General features: G+C 43.6%; 1 protein-coding gene across 1 annotated transcript in view; it reads right to left on the bottom strand.

Annotated features, from left to right (window-relative positions):
* The window catches only part of COLEC12 (collectin subfamily member 12), a 183603-nt gene that overhangs the window by 17400 nt on the left and 141669 nt on the right, over positions 1–24534 (bottom strand). Inside the window, exons 3-5 of the mRNA XM_025365647.1 lie at positions 21021–21143; positions 11468–11566; positions 9694–10740 (exon numbers count right to left, since the gene is read on the bottom strand). Of these exons, the coding sequence (XP_025221432.1) occupies positions 9694–10740; positions 11468–11566; positions 21021–21143 (1269 nt within the window). The remainder of the gene's footprint in view (positions 1–9693; positions 10741–11467; positions 11567–21020; positions 21144–24534) is intronic.

Here is a 24534-nt window from a genome sequence, read left to right as displayed (position 1 = left end):
TCTCTCCCTATAACCAAGCCTGTAAGTTCCCTATAACCTTCCTCTCTGTTGCACCCCAGCTGGCATGCCTGTGCTGTCCACCAAAGCTGTGGGGATGCTGGTGTCCTTAGGGCTGAGCCTCACTCACCCGTGGGCCAACTCAGAGGGACGGGAGGTCTCTGTGGGAAAGCCTGGTGGGGCTTTGCTGCTCATTGTGGACAGGTGTCCAAACTCTCTGGGTTGCTTTGTAAGTCTAATAATATATATAAGGAAGGTAGGCTAGAGAAAAAATTATGTGGACCATCAAATTGGGAAGAAAAGCAAATACTGCTATCCCCATCATCCCATAAACAGGCCCACATAACACAGGATTGTTTTTCTTTCTTTAATTTCTCCGAGGTAACAGGAAATTTCACACAAATAATCCCCTACCAGGAACTGTATAGTGAGACAATTTTCAAGGTACTTTCACATACATTATGCCACCTGATCTTGCCTGTGATGTGGAATTCTCACTGCCAAACTATTTGTTCGAGGATACTTAGCTACTAGGAACAGATACCAAGGAGAGTAAGACATGGTCAATCACAGTCTAATAGTGGAGCTGGGGCATGAACTCAGGTCTTCTGATGTTGAAACGAATGAATCTGAGAGTTTCTGAAATCTCACAATTCTGCATGAATAATAAAAGGCCACACTTATTCTCTCTCTTTTTTTTAGCGACAGAGTCTCACTCTATTTTTTTAGAGACAGTCTCACTCTGTCACCCAGGCTGGAGCACAGTGGCATGATCATAGCTCACTGCAACTTTGTACTCTTGGGCTGAAGCAATCCTCCAACCTCAGCTTCCTCCCATGTAGCTGAGACTACAGGCTTGTACCACATTGCCTGCTTTTTAAAAATTTTTTAATTTTTTTGTAGAGATGGGGGTCTCACTGTGTTGCCCAGGCTGACCTCGAATTCCTGGCCTCAAGCGATCCTCCCCCATCGGACTCTCAAAGTGCTGGGATTACAGGTGTGAGACACTGTGCCTGGCCTTACTTTTTCTACAGAAGCAGAAAGCCTGTAAAGTTAGAAGGATAGAAGTGCTGGAGCAATGGAGGATGGGTGGCAGATCTACCCTAAGTTCCTTTATCCCTCCTGCTCCTTGTCCTCCCTCTCCCATTGGTCTGAGGACAGAATCATGAAGCAATCCTTCCCACCTCTCTAGGGGGATCTCCCTGTCTCCTTCCCCACCCTAGGTCTTGATGGATGTCTACTGTACCCTAACATCCACGGCTCCCAGTCAAGCCAATCCATCTGTGTTCTCTCTTAGCAGAAGCTTAGGCTCTGGACTTAGTTTGCTTATGGAAGGCTACCCATATGTCGCTCACAGATTTATTAGCAGGACCCTCTTCCAGTGGTAAGAGAGTTTATGCTAATGGCAAGGACTGGCCTCAATGCATTCTTTCTAGCGTTATCTGCTCCATAAATGGGAGACTTTAGAAGACTTAGGGATGAAGTCACTTCTACCTAGACCCATGTCACTGACCTCTGCCCACAGCTCCTGTTGACTCCTACTTGTCTTCAGCAACCCTGGACTCTGGGCCTTTATATGCACCTGCTAGTTGAAGGGTCCATTTTCTCTGGTTCTGCCAGCACCTCTAACCTGCGTGTCCACAGCTGAACTTCTTGTCTCTTTGCTGTGCATGTTCTCCTTCCATCATCCCTTCTCCCACCACATTGCCACAACCCTCTTTTCCTCGCCCTGACCCTGGTCATGACCCTAGTGTAGGCTCTCTTCTTCCCACCTCTCTCTGTCTTTTTTGGAAGGTGTTCACGGTAACTTCTTAATTGATCTTCCTACCTGTGATTCCTCTCCATTCATTCCACTCTGCCTCTGGTCTTCCTTAAGCCCAGCTCTGATCTCCACTTGCTCAAGAATATGCGGCCCCACCTGATCAGTCTGGCATGAAGGCTCCTCCCAGCCTAGTCTCGCCTGTGTTTATTCTATCCTCCTCTGTACTTTCTGCACATCTCTTCTCTGACAATTTCCTCTGCCCATGTCCTTCGGTAATATTCCTGGCATCCTCCCAGGCCACTTCAGATGGAAGTTTTCTCTTCTCTAATCTTATAGTTCTTATTTGTTCTACTCAAGACCCTTCTCCACGTCTAGCCCCTTGTAGGGTCTGGCCCACAGTCACTATTAAGCAAGTGTTTATCAAATACATGCACATCATGGTTAAAAAGTCCAGCACTCTAATGCTCACATTTTGTGCCCCAGGTGAGATCAGAAGGGATAGGTTTTTGGGGAAGGGTGACCTGCCTGGTGCCCCGCATCTTATAATAATCTCTGTATCAGGTGGGCTGTGGCTGCCACTATGAAATAATCATAAGGAGATCCATTTTTCCTTGCTACTGACCCTCATGAATTAATCCAGTGGGTCTCCACATCCACAGTTGGACTTTTGTTCTGCCTAACCTGGTCAGGCTCACCTACATAGCCTATCCCATTTAGTAAAGATAGGGAAGGCAGACTTTTTGCTGCCAGATCTATCTCCTTTAAAAAAGTAACTTAAAGCCTCTGTGTAGCTGGGAAATAGCATCTCAGAGATGAATAGTGGTGAAAGTGCCACGTATGTTCCCCCACAATGGACGTAGCATTATGGATAGTTCTAGGGAAAACATACTGACAATTTAGGCCAAAACAAAACAAAAAATTCTAGTATATGTGGAGTAACTGCAAAATTAAACTTTTTTCTCAACTATTTCTGTTTTACTTATGTTCTGTGTTTAACTTTAGGAAATCCAAATAATGAAGATGGCATATTGGGAAATTCAAGTGTTTTAAGAAATAATCTTTAGCTTTATTCTCTTAATTTTTTTTTTTTTTTTTTTGCTGATAATTTGTGTTTCTCCATCACTTACATCTGGGGCTAGTGCTATCCTTGCAAGTTACAAGAAATGAGTTTACCTGTGACCATGAAAGAGGAACTGATCACAGGCTCGTGTCTGCTGGTGGGGGGAGCTGTATTTCTTCAGAACGCCTTCTTCTAGCTTCTGACAGAGTTCCAAAGATACAACGCTCCCTCCCTCTCCTGACATGAATCTGAGGCCTCCCTCACCTGGGGTGAAGCTTTTCATTCATCCTATTTCTTTCTGGGGTAGGGTAGTTTATGGTGTTCCGCTATTTTCCTCTGGACTGGAAGTGGCTGTTGAATCTCCCCACCCACTCAATGTGTAAGTTGTGGCTTATGTGAAGAACAACATCAAATGTGGATCCCACAGGTAGCACAAGATTCCAGCAGGTGCTAATCTCCAGATCTTGTGAAGGAAGGGAATAAACACTGGGGGGAAATGCACATTTTTGCCGTTAATGAAGATCTACAGTTCTACTTGTGATTGATTTCCCAGCTGGATTAGTATAAAACCCAAATTTCCCCATCTGAAGTACTACATCCATCTTAAATAGGTTACCTGTCTTTCTCTTAATCAGATAAGGCTTAATATTCCTGACTGTGGCTAAACTGGCAAGCACACTGTGATTGGTGTCATCCACTACAGTTGCCCCAGCCTTCCAAAAGCCACAAAGGAGCTGGCACTCTCTGCCCTCAGATGCTGGGTTAGGTCAAAACATATTTTATATGTCTTACAGATCAGGAGATTCACATAATCTACTTTGGTTCATTAAGACAGGTTAGAAATTTCCTGGATTTTTTTTTTTCTTTTAAAAAAATCATTGAGAAAAAGAGCTAAAGCCATTTAAAAAGTCAACACTGGATCCTCATAAAAAGTAGATTATTCATGCCAGGGCTTGTTTTCCTCTAGGACCCGGGATGCTGGCACTGCTGATTAGCATCTGGATGATCTCAGGCTTTGAGGTCTCACTTGAATCTTTTATTGGGCAGCTGTCAAGGTGAAAATAAAATGAAATAGTGAAATAAAATAGAGGCTGCCCTTAGTGCCTGAAAGCAAAAAAAAAAAAAAAAAGAAAGAAAAAAAGAACAGAGTATTTATGAGCTTGTGCAGCAACAGCTTGAATTCAGGGTTGAGAAAACCACAACGCTGCGTGGAAACACGTGATGTCCTACGTGGAAGGACATTTGAGGTTTGCTTTCAAACTGAGTGAAATTTTAACTCAATGTCAAGGCCAAGTACGGGTGGCTCACTGGCTCAGGTTTCTGAAATGCCAGGATGCCCATGTGGCTGGTAAAGCCGTCACAAGCTCCAGAGATGCCTGAATATGACCAATACCAGAGCTCCAAGCAGCCCGGCGTCTGTGCTGTCAGTGACACCTCTACCCCACCGTCCCCAGGCCCCACGGTTTTGGGAGCCTTGAAAATCTGTATTTTCTAAACAAGCAGTTCAAAGAGGATGGAAGACTTTAAATCATTGTGCTGTTTGTGCTCTGACAAATCAAACTGCAGGCCTGAGAAGTGCCCAGTCCAGTTTCCTACGCAAGAGAAGTTTCAAATGTGTTTTCCAACAAAACTGCTGGTGCTTAACAAAAGGAAGAGAAACTGCTTTAATTCTTATTGCCATCCAAAATCTTAGAGACTCAGTGTTAAGACCCACTGGTGGTAAGATTGGAAGATAGGCAAGGTAGAGGAAAAACAGCAATACGATCCGATGTTTTTCTTCTCATTTAAAAATCTACTTTGAATGCACTTAAATTAATCAAATATTTATTAAATGCCTACCATAGGAAAAAATCATTGTGCTTCACTGAGGTGAAATGGAATGTACAGATTAAAAACAAATATAACTGGGCTTCTGGAAAGCCTTGGAAGTGCCTTGTCCACAGAGGAGGGTGTATTTAACCACTGTTTCTTGCCAACTGTCTCCGGGATCTCCAGCCACGCCGTCTTGTTTGGGGAAGTGCAGCACGAGGGAGTGGTTGGTAATGGGAGGAACCGAGGCCCCTGCCTGACCCACACTGTGCTGTCCCCTGTCCCATCAGCCTTCATGTGCACCTTTCAAGGTTCAGCTCAAATGTCAATCCCTATTGAAACTCTAACCAACTGCTCTGCTGTCAATAAACTCTCTGTCATTTCCACCTCTCCAAACATGTTATCTATTCATGGTGGAAGCATGAGTTTGCAACTAGACAGACCTGAGTTTGGCGCTGTCTGCCATTTACTAGCTGTTTGGCCTTGGATAAGTTACCCAGGCTCTCTGAGTCTCAGTTCCCTCCCCTGCAAATGGGGAATGTCAATAACTCCCCCCTTAAAGAGTTGTAACAATGAAAGGTGATAATTTATCCAAGGACTTAGCAGCGTGATTGGCATAGCACAGACACCCCAGAAATGTGGCCTGAGAAAATGAACAAAAGCTAGCTAGATGTCAGCATCCCTGGGGTCTGATTCATCTCTAGGGCTGGGCACTAGAAACCCAGCAGTAAGTACTTTTAGACTCAAATCATCCTTAACCCCGCATGTGTGATTTTACTCTTTGTGCATATGAAGCTGTTTTGTTTTCCACTGATGTACTGGCTACAGGTGCAGCAGAAGGGAAAGCTTTGAAGGAAGTGACCTTATTTACATTTGGATGTTATGCTGACCCCATTCTAGACCCTGCACTAAGTACTTTCTTTATATTACTTCTTTGGGTCCTCATAACTCTATTTTTTTTTTTTTTTTTTTTTTTTTGAGACGGAGTCTGGCTCTGTCGCCCAGGCTGGAGTGCTGTGGCCGGATCTCAGCTCACTGCAAGCTCCGCCTCCCGGGTTTACGCCATTCTCCTGCCTCAGCCTCCGGAGTAGCTGGGACTACAGGAGCCCGCCACCTCGCCCGGCTAGTTTTTTGTATTTTTTAGTAGAGACGGGGTTTCACCGTGTTAGCCAGGATGGTCTCGATCTCCCGACCTCGTGATCCGCCCGTCTCGGCCTCCCAAAGTGCTGGGATTACAAGCTTGAGCCACCGCGCCCGGCCAGGTCCTCATAACTCTAAAAGGTACACACAGATGAGCACACAGAGGCACTGAGAGGATGAGGAGCTTGCTACATGAATCCAGCCCTGTTTGATTCCAGAGCTCTTGTTCTCACTCATTAAATCTGATGCCTCTCGAAAGAGCAGAGAGGGAAAATGTCTGGTTGTACGGGAAGGATGCAACTGACCTTTCCTTAGTTTGCAGAGGAACAGCCCAGGAGGTGGAGTGATCTTTGCACCTAGAAGCATGTGTGAGAAGTCCTCTATGTACATAATTAGAATAAAAATCTTTATATTATTTGTATCAAAAAATAAGGCTTTTTTTTTTTTTTTTTTTTTTTTTTTGAGATGGAGTTTCGCTCTTTTTGCCCAGGATAGAGTGCAATGGGGCGATCTCAGCTCACTACAACCTCTGCCTCCCGGGTTCAAGCGATTCTGCTGCCTCAGGGTCCTGTGTAGCTGGGATTACAGGCATGTGCTACCACACCTGGCTAATTTTGTCTTTTTAATAGAGACGGGGTTTCTCCATGTTGGTCAGGCTGGTTGTGAACTCCCCAAAAATAAGGTTTTCTTAACAAGGCTTCTCGGCTGATGGATGTAGAGATAACGTGAACATCTATCTCTACACTATCATCTGCCTTCAGCACAGTCAGTCAGCTTCAGCTCCCACTTCTTAATGCGGCAAATGTCTATGTGGCTGAACTGGACAGTGAGCACTGGGGTTCATTAAGTGCGAGTCAATAGGAATTTTCTGGAAAGCATCAGACTATTTTGAATCTTGCAGACGCCAGCCTCACATAAGCCAATGTTAATCCATCCTGCTTTATCCATCTACCCCTCATCCTCAGGGATGAGATCTGCATGTACAGAAAGGGAAAGGTGCTAGAGAGAAAAGGTGTGGAAGAAAACACTTGCATTCAGAAATGGAGTTCGTTCTTCCCCTCAGTCTCTCGTTCCCTTGGAATACCTGCTGGGTATTGCTGGTCTGGAGGCAGTGGAAGAGAGTGAATAGAAAGGGACCAGCTTGGTTGGCCTGGGAAGCTTCTCAGATCAACTCACAGAAAGTGCAGTGAACAACAAGACCAGGGATAATGTGATAGTGTCTCTGAAGCACCCTGGAGCCTGGTTTCAGAATTGAGACTTTTTTTTTAATCACATATGCTTTTCCATGAGTCAGAAACCTCATTCTATTATAATAGACATCCTCCTCTTGACATGTCTACATGGGCCTCTCCTTTTCTGCAGCTCCCCAGTCTGGATCACCATCTACCTCATTGCTCATGCTAAAGACTTAGGAAACATCCTGTTCCTCTCTTTCACTCACTCCCCACAGCCAATCCATCAGCAGGTCCTGCCCGCCAGTCTCGTCCAGACACTCACACCAACCCCCTACTGTGTGTTCAATTTCTGTCCACATCACCCCCAATCCCTACGACACACAGGTGGGTCCTGGGCACAAACATGGACAAGCAGGAGTTGGTGTGGGCTCTGAATACTCACAGCACCTTGAGGCCACAGACTCCTCACCTCAGCAGAGGCTTGGTTGGGGAAGGCCGGCCGGGACCTCCCAAAGCTGGGGTCCCTGTTGTCAGGGCAAGGAAAGGGAAGCCCTTGATTCTATCTCCAACTCTCCTCCTGAATGAGGGTACCCACTTCTCCCTTCTCCACTGCCAGCATTCTAGGCCAACAGCTGGTCCATGCTCTTACTGACCCCTCCCTGCTCTCTATCATCTCAACACCTTGCTTAAAACCTCCCCCTCACACTTAGAATAAAATCCCAACTCCCTGACCTTCTAGGCTCCCTCTGGGGTGACCAGGTACAGTGGGGAGGGGCACACACTTTCGGTGACTATCCTGGGAGTTAACGGCATGGGGTTTGGCACCAGACAGCCAGCCTCTGTTCATTCCTGAGACAGAGCAACTTTAAATAAGTACAGATGGCTGTCTTGTTCTCCACTGAGCAGTCTCTCCTAGGGGTGAAAGCTCCCAGGTCCTCAACCCTTCCTCACAGCACATGGTTTCTAGCTGCTATCATTTTGGTGCTGCTTTTCTGAGCATGCTGATCTGGGAATGTCTCTTTTGAAAGGGGCTCCTCAAAGTAAACATTATGTTCCAGAGGTGGTCTTGGCATACTGAACAGAGTCAGATATTACTTCCCTTCTTATTAACACAGTCAAAGATCACATTACCTTCCCTGGAAGACACATTTAACTGCTTCCAGTCAACTAAAATCCCCATGCTTCATGCACACTTCCTTCCAGCCACGACTTCCCATCAACATTTATCTGTTTTGTCTCATCCATTTATGAGCAGGATTTTACATGTATTCCTACCTACTTCATTTGATTGACATCTTGATACTCTTCTGGCCTCTCTAGATCATTGCAGATTATGATTATATCAGCCACTGGCTGGCATATACAGTTTCAAGTCACACAAGCATTGCTTCAGCAGGTCATCCATGCTAGTCACTGACAAAGCTATTGAACAGAGTTCTGCTATCTGCTATCTGGATCTACTTTCAGCCTCACAGGGACTTATTAACTACCACTTGTTATCCTTGATCATTTGACCAGTGTGGGGGACATATCCCAAGGTGGCCCCTAGTGACTCATGCCCTTGTGTAATCCCTTCCCCTTGAATGTTTGCTTACAGTCCATCTTCTCATGCCCTGAAATTCTCTTTATGTTAAACTACCTAAGGGTGAGGACCATTTGCTTTCCTCTGTATTACCCAGACTGCTGAGCACAGCATCTTCCACATAGTACTTTCAACGTGAAAACTGTGAAAATAGTTTGTGACTGGAAAATACTGTTAATATATGATGCTGCAAATCTTCAACTGTAGACTTAATCTGAGTCAAGGACTTTTAATTTACATGGATGATCTGGATAACAGTAAAATTCAGATTATATGTGTGTATTCATTCATTTATTTATTTAGGAGATGGGATACTGCTATGTTGCCCAGGCTGGTCTCAAACTCCTGGTCTCAAGCGATCCTCACACCTCAGCCTCCCAAAGTGTTAAATTATAGGCATGAGCCACCACACCTACCAGAACTCCTCTGTGGCCTTATGGTTACTGTGATGGCCAACCATTCATCTACTCATGACATGTAACTCCCTTAATGGTAGCTTTGTGACCCGAAAAACTTGATCTTGCTTTCAGAGGAGCCCAATTTATGTTGCATTGAAATGGCTCAAGGACGAACAAAAATTCAAATTAACCAACCTTTCACTCAACAAATAATTAATGGAGCCCCTTTAAGTACTGTTCACAGATTCTTAGTTACACTTCTTTTCAAGATGTGGAACTTAATTCCCCTTGCATTGAGTGTGGACCGGACTTAGTGACTTATTTCTAAGAAACAGAATACAGTGGATGTGATGGTGTGTGGCTTCTGAGGCTAGTATGTCATGGTAGCTTCCTTCTTGTTCTCTCTCTTGAATTCCTTGTTCTGGCAGCAGCCAGTTGCCATGTTGTGAGGACACACAAGCAATTTCACACAGCAAGGAACTGAGGCCTCCTGCCAAGAGCTATGTGAACAGGCCACTTTAGTAGCATACCCTCTAGCCACAGTTAAGCCTTCAAATGACTGCAGCCCTGGCTGAGATCTTGACACAACCTCATGAACAACAGTGAGTCAGGACCACCTAACTAAGCTGCTCTTGAATTCCTGGTCCACAGAAACCACAGAAACATATGAGATGATTAATATCTATTGTTTTAAATTGCCAAGTTTTACAGTAACTTGTTATGCAGCAATAGAAAACTAATACAAATACAAATTTAGAATTTTGACTTACCTTGCAGTATTGTGAAATTCTTGATGAGCTGACCATGCTTAGAGTCTACTAGCTTCATTTCTTCCATAATCACTGATAAGTTGGCTACTTCAGTGTCTAACCTCGACCTCATCAAATCTTGTTGCATCCTGAGAGAAACAGAATCCAAACGGATGTTGGCCAGGGTATTATTCAGGGAGGTCAGATCATCCGTGTGTTTGGTTAGGGTATCTGTGCAAGTGGTCCTGACTTCATTTAGATTGCTGGTCAGCGTCCGCAGGTGGTGGGCTGTGTAACTGATATTGCTAATGATGTTCACAATATCTGTCTCAAAGAGCTGGAAGCGTTCCTCCAGTTGGTTGAACTTGATGGCTGTTCTATTCTCTGCATCCTTGTGTAAGTCCTGCAGGTCTTTCAGGTTCTGCTCATTGGCTTGAGAGATAGTGGTGATGTTCTCCATCTGACCTGTGAATGAGTTGAGCTGGCTGTTCATATCCTCCAGGGTGTCATTGTTGGCTTTGGCCAAAGCAGAGTTGTTGGCAGCCAGCGTCTGCAAGCTCTGCACTTTCTCCTTCAGCCAATCCGTGTCCTTCTTGGCTTGAAGAAAAACCTGCTGCAGATTTTGAAAGTCGTTCTTGATTCGCTGGATAGCCTGGCTTGTGTCATCCACAGACCGCTGCAGATTCGTGATGAGGTTCCTCTGCTGTACCTGGGTCAGGTTCAGGTTGTTGAGGTTCATGATGACCACGTTATGAGAATACATTTGGCTCTGCAGGTTGCCCTGGAGCACACTGGTATCTTGCTGCAGATTCGTGACATAGCCATTATACGCCTGGAGGGTTTTGTTCACAGTGGTGATGAGGAAAGAATTATTCTCCAAAGTTTCTTTCAGTTGACTCTGCCTGTCCACCAGTGCATCCCCGCTCGCCTGTAACTTCTCCAGCATATCCTTGTTCTTGCTGGTTTTTTCTGTAATCTCACGAAGTTGCTGACGGAGATCTAGAATGTCTGATCTGAAGGTGGAGAGTTCTGAGTTGGTGCTGATAGCTTTCTTCCCAGTTTGGTCACCTGGAATAAGAAATATCTGTGACTTACACTGGTGGTATGGAGAAGTGTTCAGTCAAGGCCAAAGATCCCAAACACACTTAACTGGTATGCACTGTATTTTAGATGCAAAATTGGCAGTATAAGCAGACAGCTCTGCATTAGTAAAATGTACATATCTATTAAAACCGGGTCCTGGGGAATCAGAAAGGATGCCCAGAACTAGGAATGACAAACTTGGCTGAACATTTTTCTCAAAGAGGGAGGGGGAATTTACTAGATTTTAGGGCAGTGGGCAGGATGTCAAGAAGAAAATAACCTTTTAAATTTCCCAATTTTTTTAATGAAAGCAAAAATCAAGGAATAGAATATGCTAGGATCTTTTACTTTATAACTTAATTTCTACAATTCTTCTATGTAGTTCAAAGTATTTCAAAAATGCTCAGTAAATTCCTATTTATCTGACAGTTTTTAATAAAGGGTATTTGTGGTTTTTTTAGTCAGGATTGATCTTCAGATATTATTTGGCGCATAATAGTATTTTCGGCAGGACATAATTCCAAAATGGACCCTTAACTTTAAAATTTAAGCATTTGAATTAAATCATGAGGGAAGACTCAACATGCAACACAAAAATGGAATGTCCTTCTGGGTGCATGGGGAGTTTATAGCAACATCATTCTAAGAGGCTGTGGTCATTTGTGTAGAGTCAGGGGATTTCACTGAATGGTTCAGTCTTGTCACAGATTACCTAATTTTTTCAGGTCACTTTCCACTGCTGTGAGCTTGTCATCATAGGTTTGGCGAGATGTCTCCATGCCGCCTGTGACATTGTCCATTTTCTCTACAACTAAGATTTGGAAAATGATGCATTAGTACACACACCTGCTCATATTTTATTTTTCAGTTTCAGAACAAGAGATCATTTCATTATGGAACAAAGGAAACAGATTGAACAAAAAAAGTGTAACTGAAATCAAATATAGGAAAGAAAAGCCATCTTTTTGGAAAAATAACTTACTTGTCACAAAACCCAGGGGTACAATTTACTCAGTTGAGAATTGTATGTTCTTAACGATTCTTATGATTCTATAATGCCTTGGATGTTTCAGAAATCATTTGGAACTAATTTTAAAATTTTCATGCATTTTAGAAGTCCCTGTTATTTCCTATATTAATTTCCATAGACGAAGGCACAGCACACTGTGATAATTTACAAAATGTTGTCACTCATCAGCTTCCCTAACATTCTTGGCAGGTGGGACTCATTTACCTAGAAGAGGATTCCACTGGCAAGGAAAACCCAGCTCAGGTCTATACATAAAATCGTCATAGAAAGGACACAAAGTCAAGAGTGTCTGCCACTTTCTGTTATGAGTTCCACCACAACGCCCTGGAAATCTGCTTTTTGTTAGTGACAACTGATTCTGTAGTTTATCAATCCTCAAGTAGATACCTGAGTGGTGTTTCCAAACAATGATTTGCCAAGAAGTATTTTTTGATAGCATTTTCTTGATTGTATATGATAGGGAAAGTAAAACCATTGATAGGGTTTGGCTGTGTCCTCACCCAAATCTCATCTTAAATTATACCCCCCTAATTCCCATGTGTTGTGGGAGGCACTTGGTGGGAGATAATTTGAATAATGGGGGTGGTTTCCCCTATACTGTTCTCGTGGTAATGAATAAGTCTCACAAGATCTGATGGTTTTATCAGGGGTTTCCACTTTCGCATCTTATTTTCTCTTGCTGCCTGAAATGTTAATCCCCAAGACAACTGGGAAAATGTCTTCAGGGCAAGTCAGAGCCTTCACGGCAGCCCCTCCCATCCCTGGCCTGGAGGCCAAGGAGAAAATGGTTTTGTGGGCCGGGCCCAGGGTCCCCATGCTGTGTGCAGCCTAGGGACTCGGTGCCCTGTGTCCCAGATGCTCCAGCCGTGGCTGAAAGGGGCCAATGTAGAGCTGGGGCTGTGGCTTCAGAGGGTGCAAGCCTCAAGCCTTGGTAGCTTTCACGTGGTGTTGAGCCTGCAAGTGCACATAAGTCAATAATTGAGGTTTGGGAACCTCCGCCTAGATTTCTGAGGATGTATGGAAACTCCTGGATACCCAGGCAGAAGTTTGCTGCAGGGGCGGGGTGTGCATGGAAAACCTCTGCTAGGGCAGTGTGGAAGGGAAATGTGGGGTTGGAGCCCCCACACAGTCCCTACTGGGGCACTGCCTAGTAGAGCTGTGAGAAGAGGGCTACCGTTCTCCAGACCCCAGAATGGTAGATCTACTGACAGTTTGCACTGTTCACCTGGAAAACCAACAGACGCTCAGCACCAGCCATGAAAGCAGCAGGGAGAGAGGTTGTACCCTCCAAAGCCACAGGGGCGGAGATGCCCAAGACCATGGGAATCCACCTCTAGCATCAGCATGACCGGGATGTGAGACCTGGAGTCAAAGAAGATAATTTTGGAGCTTTAAAATTTGACTGCCCTGCTGATTTTGAACTTGCATGGGGCCTGTACCCCTTTGTTTTGGCCAATTTCCCCCATTCGGAAAGCCTGTATTTACCCAATACCTGTATCCTCATTGTATCTAGGAAGTAACTAGCTTGCTTTCAATTTTACAGGCTCATAGACGGAAGGGACTTGCCTTGTCTCAGATGGGATTTTGGACTGTGGACTTCAGGATTAATGCTGAAATGAGTTAAAACTTCGTGGGACTGTTGGGAAGGCACGTTTTGTTTTGAAATGTGAGGACATGAGATTTGGCAAGGGCCAGGGGTGGAATGATACAGTTTGGTTGTGTCTTTGCCCAAATCTCGTTTTGAATTATATCTCCCAGAATTCCCACGTGTTGCGGGAGGGACCCAGTGGGAGACGATTTGAATCGTGGGGGCAGTTTCCTCCATACTGTTCTCGTGGTAGTGAATAAGTCTCACAAGGTCTGATGGTTTTATCCGGGGTTTCCACTTTTTCATCTTTCTCATTGTCTCTTGCCGCTGCCGTGTAAGAAGTGCCTTTTACCTGCCACCGTGATTCTGAGGCCTCCCTAGCCATGTGGAACTGTAATTCCAATTAAACTTCTTGTTCTTCCCAGTCTTGGGTATGTCTTTATCAGCAGCATGAAAACGGACTAATACAGCAACACTAAATAAAAGCTTCAGTTCTTATTCATTTTCAGAAGGCAGTAATTCTCTACAGTTATGAATTCAAGTACACGTTTCTAAAATGTTAAGAGGACATTTCTCCGAAAGTGACTTATGTGAGATCCAGCTTCTAGCAGCTTGGGATCAAGTCTGATTGTCCTTCTTGGTATCAATAGCTTTAAAAAAAAGACTTCAGGCCGGGTGCAGTGGCTCACACCTATAATACCAGCCCTTTGGGAGGCCAACGTGGGTGGATCATTTGAGGTCAGGAGTTCAAGACCAGCCTGGCCAACATGGTGAAACCCCATCTCTACTAAAAATACAAAAATTAGCCGGTTGCGGTGGTACACGCCTGTAATCCCAGCTACTTAGGAGGCTGAGGCAGGAGAATTGCTTGAACCTGGGAGGCGGAGGTTGCAGTGAGCCAAGATCGTGCCATTGCACTCCAGCCTGAGCAAGAGTGAGACTCTGTCTTCAAAAAAAAAAAAAAAACGGACTTCAAAAAATGAGAACGTGCTTTATATACCAATTATGAGCCAACGGATGCAATTTATTGTATTTATCACATGTTCTACCCACGCATGACTGTGTGAGATTCTTCTGGCTCCTCTCAGGAAGAAGTAGTAAGTTCCCATGTGTTTGTGTGACCCAAAGTGAACTGGCTCCTTGGATCCTGGAATTGTCCCTGGAGAAGCTCACTATGTTTTCCCTCAAGCTTCTACCATCTGGTCATAATGAAATGTGTGCACTGCAACGAACGCTGTCTCACACGAGCCTTTCCATGTGTTCTCTCTACCTAGAATGTTCTTCCCGGTTTTTTTTTTTTTTTTTTACTGAGCTAAGTCCTATTTGCTCTTCAAGACTCTGCTTGTCACGTCCTGTGGGAACCCTTTCCTGAGGTGCACCTCGCAGAATTCCCCTGGCAAGCAGTCCTTTCTCTGTTATGGGACTCACTGCACTGTGCTGTCATGACTTATCTACTGTTATATCCTTTAGGGCAGGAAAATTTACATTCAGTTCCTTCTCTCCCTCTTAGCTCAGTGTGTGGCACTAGTAGGTAGTCAATGAATATATATTTATTATGCCATTTATTTATTTAATTTTTTTTTTAGACGGAGTTTCACTCTTGTTGCCCGGAGAGAAGTATTTATCCCACAGTGCCATGATCAGTCTGGTACAAACACGTGTGGGCACCAGCTAGGAGCTCTGTGCTCTGTCCTCAGGGCAAAGAGCATGGCCCGTGTCTCTTGAATCCTCAATATCTAGCACTATGCCACCTACATGGCAGATGCTTCGTAAATGTCTGGTGATGTTAACTTTAAAGAGAATATAAAGAGATGGGGTTTCTCCACATTGGCCAGGCTGGTCTCAAACTCCTGACCTCAGACCATCCGCCCACCTCGGCCTCCCAAAGTGCTGGGATTACAGACATGAGGGATTTATTTAAATAAGTAGCAATCTGCCTGCTGAGGTACAGGGCATGCAAACACATGTGTTTCCCAACCAACCCAGGGAAGCCTGAGCACTGGCAATGAGTAGGACATTTCGTTGAATAATTATTATTTTTAAAATTACTACATAGACACAGAGGTGCAGTTACAATAATCTTAGGGTTGTTTCATAGGTACACATACTCCTAAATCCCTGGAAACTCTGAAGAATAAAATGTTTCATATGTGTTTTTAGCAAAGCTAATTTTTAAGAACTAAAATACAGAATGTTTACAAGTTTACTTTCAGTTTTGATCCTCAAATCAAAACATATGCCTCGGTCTGTCCTCAAACCACATGCAGGATCTCAAGTCCTGCCCTTCTTTCCTGGAAGCCAAAGAAACCTCCAAATATGCTGACAGTCAGTTATTTTCTTTTTTCTTTTTCTTTTTTTTTTTTTTTGAGACGGAGTCTCGCTCTGTTGCCCAGGCTGAGGTGCAGTGGCCGGATCTCGGCTCACTGCAAGCTCTGCCTCCCGAGTTCACGCCATTCTCCTGCCTCAGCCTCCCGAGTAGCTGGGACTACAGGCGCCCGCCACCTCGCCTGGCTAGTTTTTTTGTATTTTTTAGTAGAGACGGGGTTTCACTATGTTAGCCAGGATGGTCTCGATCTCCTGACCTCGTGATCCACCCGTCTTGGCCTCCCAAAGTGCTGGGATTACAGGCTTGAGCCACCGCGCCCGGCCGACAGTCAGTTATTTTCTACCTTTTCTACTTTTTCTTCCATTTTAGTTTTGAAAAACAGAGAACTGTCACGGGCAGATAATTCAGGTTTGTGTAGAATAAATACAAAAGGGATAAATACATTTGTTAAAAAAAGAACAAAACAATCTGTTGACTTTTTCTTCTGTGCAGCAAGGAAACTATTTTCCCCGCCCACAAGTGCTAATAAACAGCTTACATGCGTTGGGGGGTGTGTGTCTTTGTTTAAAAATAGGACCTGGTATAAAGCTGGAAATGTTAGGATTGCAATGCTGGAACCTGCTACTGCATAAAAATACCAGGCTGGTGGAGATCCAGAACTTACCCTTGCTGTAACAGCACATAGCACTTTTATTGGCTTTTATTCTGAATTTATTAGCACCAATTCTCAATCAGGAATATAGTCGCAGAGCCATCCTATATTACCCTGGAAATTCCCAGCCTGCAGGCATAGACCTCAGTTTGTAGACCATTCTCATATGAGAAAAATGAGCAGGACACACAGAAGGGTGACCATCAGTCTGATTTCTTATGTGCTCTCCTGTATTGGGAACTGTTTCTTAAGGTAGAATTTTTCTATAGAATATTGGTGTTTCAGGTATTATACCTGAAGATCTGTCCCTCTTCAAGTATCCAAAGTATAATTCTCTAGGACACTCTGACCATAAAACCTTTTTTATAAAAGCACTTCGGTATCATCCCTTGGCCTGGGCCACTAACTTCTTCTTCCCTTCTCTTGACTCCACTTCTCCTTGAAGGTCCACTCCACATCTCACTACCCCATTGTACTCAGCCACACCTACAACTTGATTCCACTGCACACCAACTCGATCTCTATTTGAATGATAATCATAACAGCCTCTATCTATCGAGTGCCTGCTCTCTGCCGGATGCACTGCACCATCACTGCAGCTAATCCTTCCAACTGCTGTTTTGCAGATGAAGACCCTGAGGCTCAGAGATGTTCAGTAACTTGTTAAAAATCACACAGCTTGTCAGTGACTATGTGGGATACCAGGCTGGAAGGTTTAACTCCACAATCCATGCTCTTTCTATAAATCCATATCACCTCTCTTTTGGTATTTCTTTTTCCTAAATCTGGTTTCCTCCAATAAAGAATCCCTTAAGGGGAAGAATTATTTCTCTTTATATTCTCTTTAAAGTTAACATCACCAGACATTTACGAAGCATCTGCCATGTAGGTGGCATAGTGCTAGATATTGAGGATTCAAGAGACACGGGCCATGCTCTTTGCCCTGAGGACAGAGCACAGAGCTCCTAGCTGGTGCCCACACGTGTTTGTACCAGACTGATCATGGCACTGTGGGATAAATACTTCTCTCCGGGACCTGGGGTTTCCCAGTAACATCAGTTACACTTCCCTGGAATTTAATGAAGGCATTTCTACCTTGAACACCATTTTAGGTTTCCTTACAGAAATACAGAAAATCTGATTATAGGGTGTTATCCTGGATCCTAAAGCGCTCTCCAGTGTGATTTGATGTGTACTTTGAAAGCCTAAATAGTAATCCAATTGTAAATTTCTACACTGACCCAGCTTAGCAGCAAAGTAGACTACCAATGACTAGGAACGTTGAATTAAAGGAGATCTTTATTGAGAAGGATTCAGATTTCTGTCTTTTTTCTTTATCCTAATTACTTTTAGAAGGCTGCCTCTTGGAAAGGATAATGGAGTAGGATTTTCCTGTTCAGGAAATATTCTGGAAGAAACACGACCCGTTGAACTTAAGAGATGACTCCTGCTATGGAAGCTCTGTTGACTAATGATAAAAAGCCCAGGGCAGAGGATGTACCAAGCTTAACTGTCCAAGAACATGTTTTCTGCAAAGTGGCTGATGTGCCTCACAGTCACGACACTGCACAGACCCTGTCTGGGTGACTAAGCGATTCTCTGGCTTCTTCAGCAAATTCTCTTGAAGGAAGCTCATTGTATTCTAACTTGTGGCTATGGAAGTAACATGAAAGAAGTAAAGAACAATTTTGAGCAAAACAGTATGAAGTTGCCTTTGCCAACTCTGATAAATGAAAGTTTTTACTCCTTTCCTTTCAATTTCTCCTCCAGAGGAATGCCTTATTGAGCTTCCTTTCATTGAATATTCTTTTCTTTCTTTCTTTCTTTTTTAACAGAGAGAGTTTCTCTAGACTTCAAAGGGGGAATGTGTGAAGGGAGAACTGGGTCTTATCTTTCTGCCTCTTACAACATTGGGTCACTAGAATCTTACCAGCAAGAAAGAGGAGTCACTGTGTGAGTAAAGAGAAAGCACATCTGGAAAATATCAACATTTTAGTTCATTAATGCTGTGTTTGGAAAGCAAAAGTGCATGTTGTATATTTTATTTATTTATTTTTTTGTCAGCAGAGGCCTGAAGGAGGGAGGCACCGAAGGAAAGAAAAGAGGGGCAAGACATCATCTCGTCTCCCCTTGTACTTGCTCCCCATTATCTCTTCTTCCTTCATCTTGGTGAGACTGCCCCCACAGAGCAGGCCAAGCCAATCTCCAAAACATTAGGTTTCCAGGAAGGGCTTTTAGGGCAGCTATCCCTTACCTGCAGATTGGCGTAGAGGTCCCTGAGCATCTATTGTTTGCCTTCATGGAAGGCAGCCCTAATGCACAATCCATCCATCCATCCATCCATCCATCCATCCATCCATCCATCCTCCCATTAATTCATCCAGTGAACTTTCCTAGGCACTGGTTAAATATCATGAGACTAGGTGCTGGTGGGAGATACAATAAATAAAAGGTAGTCTCTTGTCTTCATGGAAACTTATAGTTTGGGTGGTGACACACTCAAGTCCATTGACTCTAATGACACAGTGTGACAGGAGCTAAGAGTAACTACCGGGTGCTATGGGAACAAACAGGAAGGGGCCTAATTCAGCTTTCAGGAGCTGCCATGTGTCTACATGAGACATGAAGGGTAGGAGGGAGGCACTTTAGCTGGAGAGCAGAGAAAAGGTGCTGTGGGCAAATGGACCAGCACACGCTAAACATGCCAGAGCCAGGATAGGCTTTCCATGGATAAAAAGGGAGGAAATATCTGTACCTTAACAAACAAACAGAAAAAAAAAGGTGGGGGGGAAGCCTCTTCTTTGACTCTTTTTGTAAAATTCTGAATGCATAAATGTCCTAGACTTTATTTCCTAGCAGAGGTAAAAATTACAAAATGTTAATATATTTGCCAAACCACTCTCGTCTCTCTTTTAGCAGTAAATGTGATTACATAGTACTGAGACTTAAAGGTACTTACTAAATGGCTGTTTGATTTCAAGCTTCTCCTTTATCTTGGCTCACTAGGAAAAGTCATGGAGAAGTGAGTAATGACCTAAATAATCTAAACGACAGGAAGAGAAATAGTCCAGATTACCTGGGACATGGAAAACCCTCCTTTCTCTCACCAGGTTCCCACTCCACCTCTCTGCCCAGGGCTAATCATGATTTAATAGCCTTCCTTAATCACTTACTCTGTTTGCTGCTTCATCTAAAAACCTAAGATGCTCCGGGTTAGATCACGGTCTAACTCATCACAAATGGATAGAATGACCTGGTAATTTTCCAGATTTCCATTGCCCAGACTAATCAGTCAACACACCCAATGATGCACATTATTTTCCACGTATATGGCCTTAGAGATGGGACTAAAAGCCTCGACTATACTGAGGATTTTTAACAGGTTTTGCCATTCTAATGGCTAGATCTGTGTAATGTGGTTAGGAAGAAGCAAGGAACAGAGACACAGATATGATTTCCTGGCACCAGGCACCGGACAGATACTTCAATTACATCATCTTTGCTCATCCCAATCACTTTGACAAGTATCATTATTATTGCCATTTTACAGATAAGAAATCAGAAACTCTAAGAGGGTATGATTTATACCTGGGTATGGAGCCATGTGGAAGACTCAGCATGGCCCCTGGCACACTAGCAAGCACTTACTGAACATTCACAATTGTATGACAAATGGTAGGGTCAAGGCTTGAACCTGGACTGTCTGGCCCTGACACCCATCTCATTCCAATACACACTGTGCTTTCTCAGGAAACTGCTGCATGCTGGGAGAGAGGTGGGAGGAATGACCAGTTGGAGGGAATTCACTTGGAATCTTTGTTTTCCTAGGTCAGTCTGTGGGCCACAGAGCAGAAGGAAGACCTGATGATCCACAGACTCTACGTCAGCCTCTGTTCTGAAACCACAGGGCCGTGTTTGCCTCTCGTGTTTTTGACAGGAAGGTTCGCCTGGCTGTTTTCTAGAAAAGGGCTTATGTAGTTTTGCGATTCTGAATCACGACACCTTCTACCTATGGTCTCTGAAAGGTGCGTGGGGAACTTACTGTGTCTGCAAGTCTGGAGGATTCGGGCAAAAATCCTGCCCTTACCCTAAACCAGATATGTTTAGGCCCAACATCCTCTAAAGTGGGTTTAGGTGGGAGTGCTGCCTCTGTGCTTAATTTCTACAGTGCAGTATTTTTATAGAGCTATATAAACAACAGTGACCACAGTGAATGTGCTGAAGAGAAAAAAGGGAATTAGTTGGCCAATCCCTGGGTGAAGCATGTTGTATCTCTGGAGATCTTGTGTTTTGCTTATTTTCTGTCAATATAGTTTTCCTGTGTGCTGACACCAGGGTTTCCATAAAGCCTCCAAGAGATAAGATGAAAAAAAAATAGAGGAAGAAGGAGTAGCTAGAAATAGGTAGGAAAAAGCAACAAGGGAAAAAAAAACATTATAACTCTCAGAGAGGACCCTGATTATTGCTGAAATGAGTCAAAAGGAATTATTATGTCCCCCCTTTCAGATCTCATAGCTGTAAGTTCAAGATACAGAGATGAAATTTATCATGTTGCTATTTTGCATCTGAGTTGTATGAATGAAATATTTCATACTTGCAAATATGAATTTTCTCATGCTTAATGAAGGAACACTTGTTATTTGGAAGAAAAAAAAGAAAGCATACTTACCTTTATATCCCAAAATGGCTACTGTGATTGTTAGCAAGGCACACAAAATGTATAATAATATGATAGAAAACTTCAGCGCCCAGTTATTTTTACATTTGGTACATTGTGTTCCTTCCTGAATACCTGTAAGAGAAGTCAAATTTTAATAACAGTAAGCAAAGATGTCATTTAAAAATATATCTTTTTGCATTTTGGTTCAAATACTGGGACTAAGAATAATTTTTACATATGCCTTACTATGCTATGAGAACTATTGTGACAGTAAACACACTGCTTGGGCAACATAAGTACTTTAATATTACCATTCTATTGTTATAGCTGTATTTAATATGACTTTAAAATAATTGCACATAAGTTTGTTTCATAGAATACAGTCATGCATCATTTAATGGGAATACAGTCTGAGAATGGCATCATTAGGCAATTTCATCACTGTGTGAACATCCTAGAGCAGGGGTCCCTAATTCCCAGGCCATAGACTGGTACCAGTCTGGTGGCCTGTTAGGAACTGGCTGCACAGCAGGAGTTGAGTGGCAGGTGAGCCAGCATGACCACCTGAGCTCTGCCTCCTGTCAGATCTGCGGCAGCATTAGATTCTCTTAAGAGCGCGAACCCTATTGTGAACTGCACATGCGAGGGATCTAGGGTGCGTGCTCCTTATGAGAATCTGACTAATGCCTGATGATCTGAGGTGGAACAATTTCATCCTGAAACCATCTCCCGCCCTCTGTCCATCCATGGAAAAATTATCTTCCATGAAACTGGTCCCTGGTTCCGAAAAGGTTGGGGACCACTGTCCTAGAGTGTACTTACACAAACCTAGATGGTATAGACCAGTGGTCCCTATCTTCTTCCCCAATTTTTCCATGGACCAGAGTAGGGGTAGGGATGGTTTTGGGATGATTCAAATGCATTCCATTTATTGTGTACTTTATTTCTATTATTATTACATTGTAATATATAATGAAAAAATTATACAACTCACCATAATGTAGAAACAGTGGGAGCCCTGAGCTTGTTTTCCTGTCAACAGATGGTCCCGTATGGGTGTAATGGGAGACACTGACAGATCACAGGCATCAGATTCTTATAAGGAGGGCACAACCTAGATCCCTCGCATGCACAGTTCACAACACGATTCGCGCTTCTATGAGAATCTAATGCCGCCGCTGATCTGACAGGAGGCGGAGCTCGGGTGGTCATGCATGTGATGGGAAATGGATGTAAATACAGATGATGCTTCACTCACTCGCCCGCTGCTCACCTCCTGCTATGCAGCCCAGTTCCTAACAGGTAACCAGTCCATGGCCCTGGGGGTTGGGGACCTCTGATATAGACTACTACACACCTAGGCTACATGGTATGGCCTGTTGCACCCAGGCTCAAACCTGTAGAGCATGTTACTCTACTGACAGGCAACTTTATTTTTGGCAACTTTAACACAATGGTAAGTATTTGTGTATCTAAATATAGAAAAGGTACAATAAAAATACAGTTTTATAATTCTATGGGACTGCCATCATCTATGCAGTCCATTGTTGACTGAAATGCTATGTGGCACATGACTGTAGTTTCAAATCAAATTCCATTATGATAATTACAATGATAAGTTCAGTAAAAATCTCTATATGACAAAATATTTAAACATTCAAATTTACTTATTTCAGACATTATTAGACCTACAGCAATTCAAATACAACAAAAAAATCCTATTGATTGGTCCCTTGATGTTTGTTTCAGTGGCGTGCTGAAGTTGGTTCTACTGGCTTGTAAGAGCCAATTGTTAAATTTGTAAGAATTTTGAGAGCTGGTTGTGAAACTGTTGGTAGCTTGAAATCCGCCTTGCAGGGACCATTTACACCATAGAAATTGGCAAACACTACAAATTAGGATGACCCCCATTCGCTGGCCGCAAACAACTAGTTTACCAGCATGCCATCAGTTGTAATGTATTATAACCTATGGCAGAAAATACAAGTAATCTTATAATTAACTGCCCAATATATAACAAAGTTTGCATATTACATGTATACAAGAAACAGACACTGACACTTATATATGTTATCATAGTGATTTGAATAATGACTGTAGAACAAATAGAAAAACCAGACACTTTTGATGAGAGGAGGTAAATTTTTACTGCTAAAAGTTCAAGTTTTGGAAAAACATTCTTGTCTGAGCGGTAAACCAGCATCACTGCTGCAAGTGACTCCAGAAACTAACCTTTAAAACGAGAATTTCCATCTGATAGATTAGAAAGACACACAAGACAAAGACTGTGGATGTTTTAATGTAAAAATCACATTGTAAGGAATATCAGGAGATTCCCTGTTTCCCCGACCTGTTTCCCTATGTGTGTCTTACTAATAGCGTCCCCCAGGAGCAACAGCACATAAAGAGGACTGATCTCCTATAACTGTGCTCAATAACTTTTGATGGGTAAGTCATGAGGATTAAGCCACAGTCGAAGTTTCTCTCCTTTGGTTTGTAATTTTACGCATAGTGCCCTTCTTCAGTGAAAAGAGCTCTTCAGCTGTGTTTAATGCAAAATGATGAGAGAAACAGCATATAACAACGACTTAAATTTAGCTTTCAGGGTTCAACCAATCCCTCTGGTGTTCAGCACATCTCTCTGGCTGTAGACACAAAGGGAGGAGGTGCATCTGTCAATTTCATGACTTACAGCCATGCTTCTCAAACTTTGGGGTGCATCAGAGTCACTTGAAGCACTCATTAAAACACATTGTTTCTTTTTTTTTTTTTTTTGAGACGGAGTCTGGCTCTGTCGCCCAGCCTGGAGTGCAGTGGCCGGATCTCAGCTCACTGCAAGCTCCGCCTTCCGGGTTCCCGCCATTCTCCTGCCTCAGCCTCCCGAGTAGCTGGGACTACAGGCGCCGCCACCTCGCCCGGCTAATTTTTTGTATTTTTTTAGTAGAGACGGGGTTTCACCGGGTTAGCCAGGATGGTCTGGATCTCCTGACCTCGTGATCCGCCCGTCTCGGCCTCCCAAAGTGCTGAGATTACAGGCTTGAGCCACCACGCCCGGCCAAAACACATTGTTTCTAATGTGTTTTAGAAGGAGGTCTGAGAAGGGAACTGAGAATGTGGATTTCCTTTTTTTTTTTTTTTTTTTGAGATGGAGTTTTGCTCTGCTGGAGTGCAGTGGCACGATCTTGGCTCGCTGCAACCTCTGCCTCCAGGGTTCAAGTGATTCTCCTGCCTCAGCCTCCCGAGTAGCTGGGATTACAGGTGCCCGCCACCACGCCTGGCTACTTTTTGTATTTTTAGTAGAAACGGGGTTTCACCATGTTGGCCAGGCTGGTCACAAACTCCTGACCTCAAGTGATCCACCTGCCTCGCTGCCTCGGCCTCCCAAAGTGCTGGGATTACAGGCATGAGCCACCATGCCTGGCCAAGAATTTGGATTTCTAAGAAGTTCCCAGGTGATGCTGATGCTGATGATGCTGTGGTCTGGGGACCACACTTCAGAACAATGTTTCTCAAACTTTAAAGT

This window comes from Theropithecus gelada, chromosome 18 (assembly GCF_003255815.1).
Source record: "Theropithecus gelada isolate Dixy chromosome 18, Tgel_1.0, whole genome shotgun sequence".
NCBI lineage: Eukaryota > Metazoa > Chordata > Mammalia > Primates > Cercopithecidae > Theropithecus > Theropithecus gelada.
Note: the sequence above shows the minus strand (reverse complement) of the source record. Positions and strands in the feature narration are given on the sequence as shown.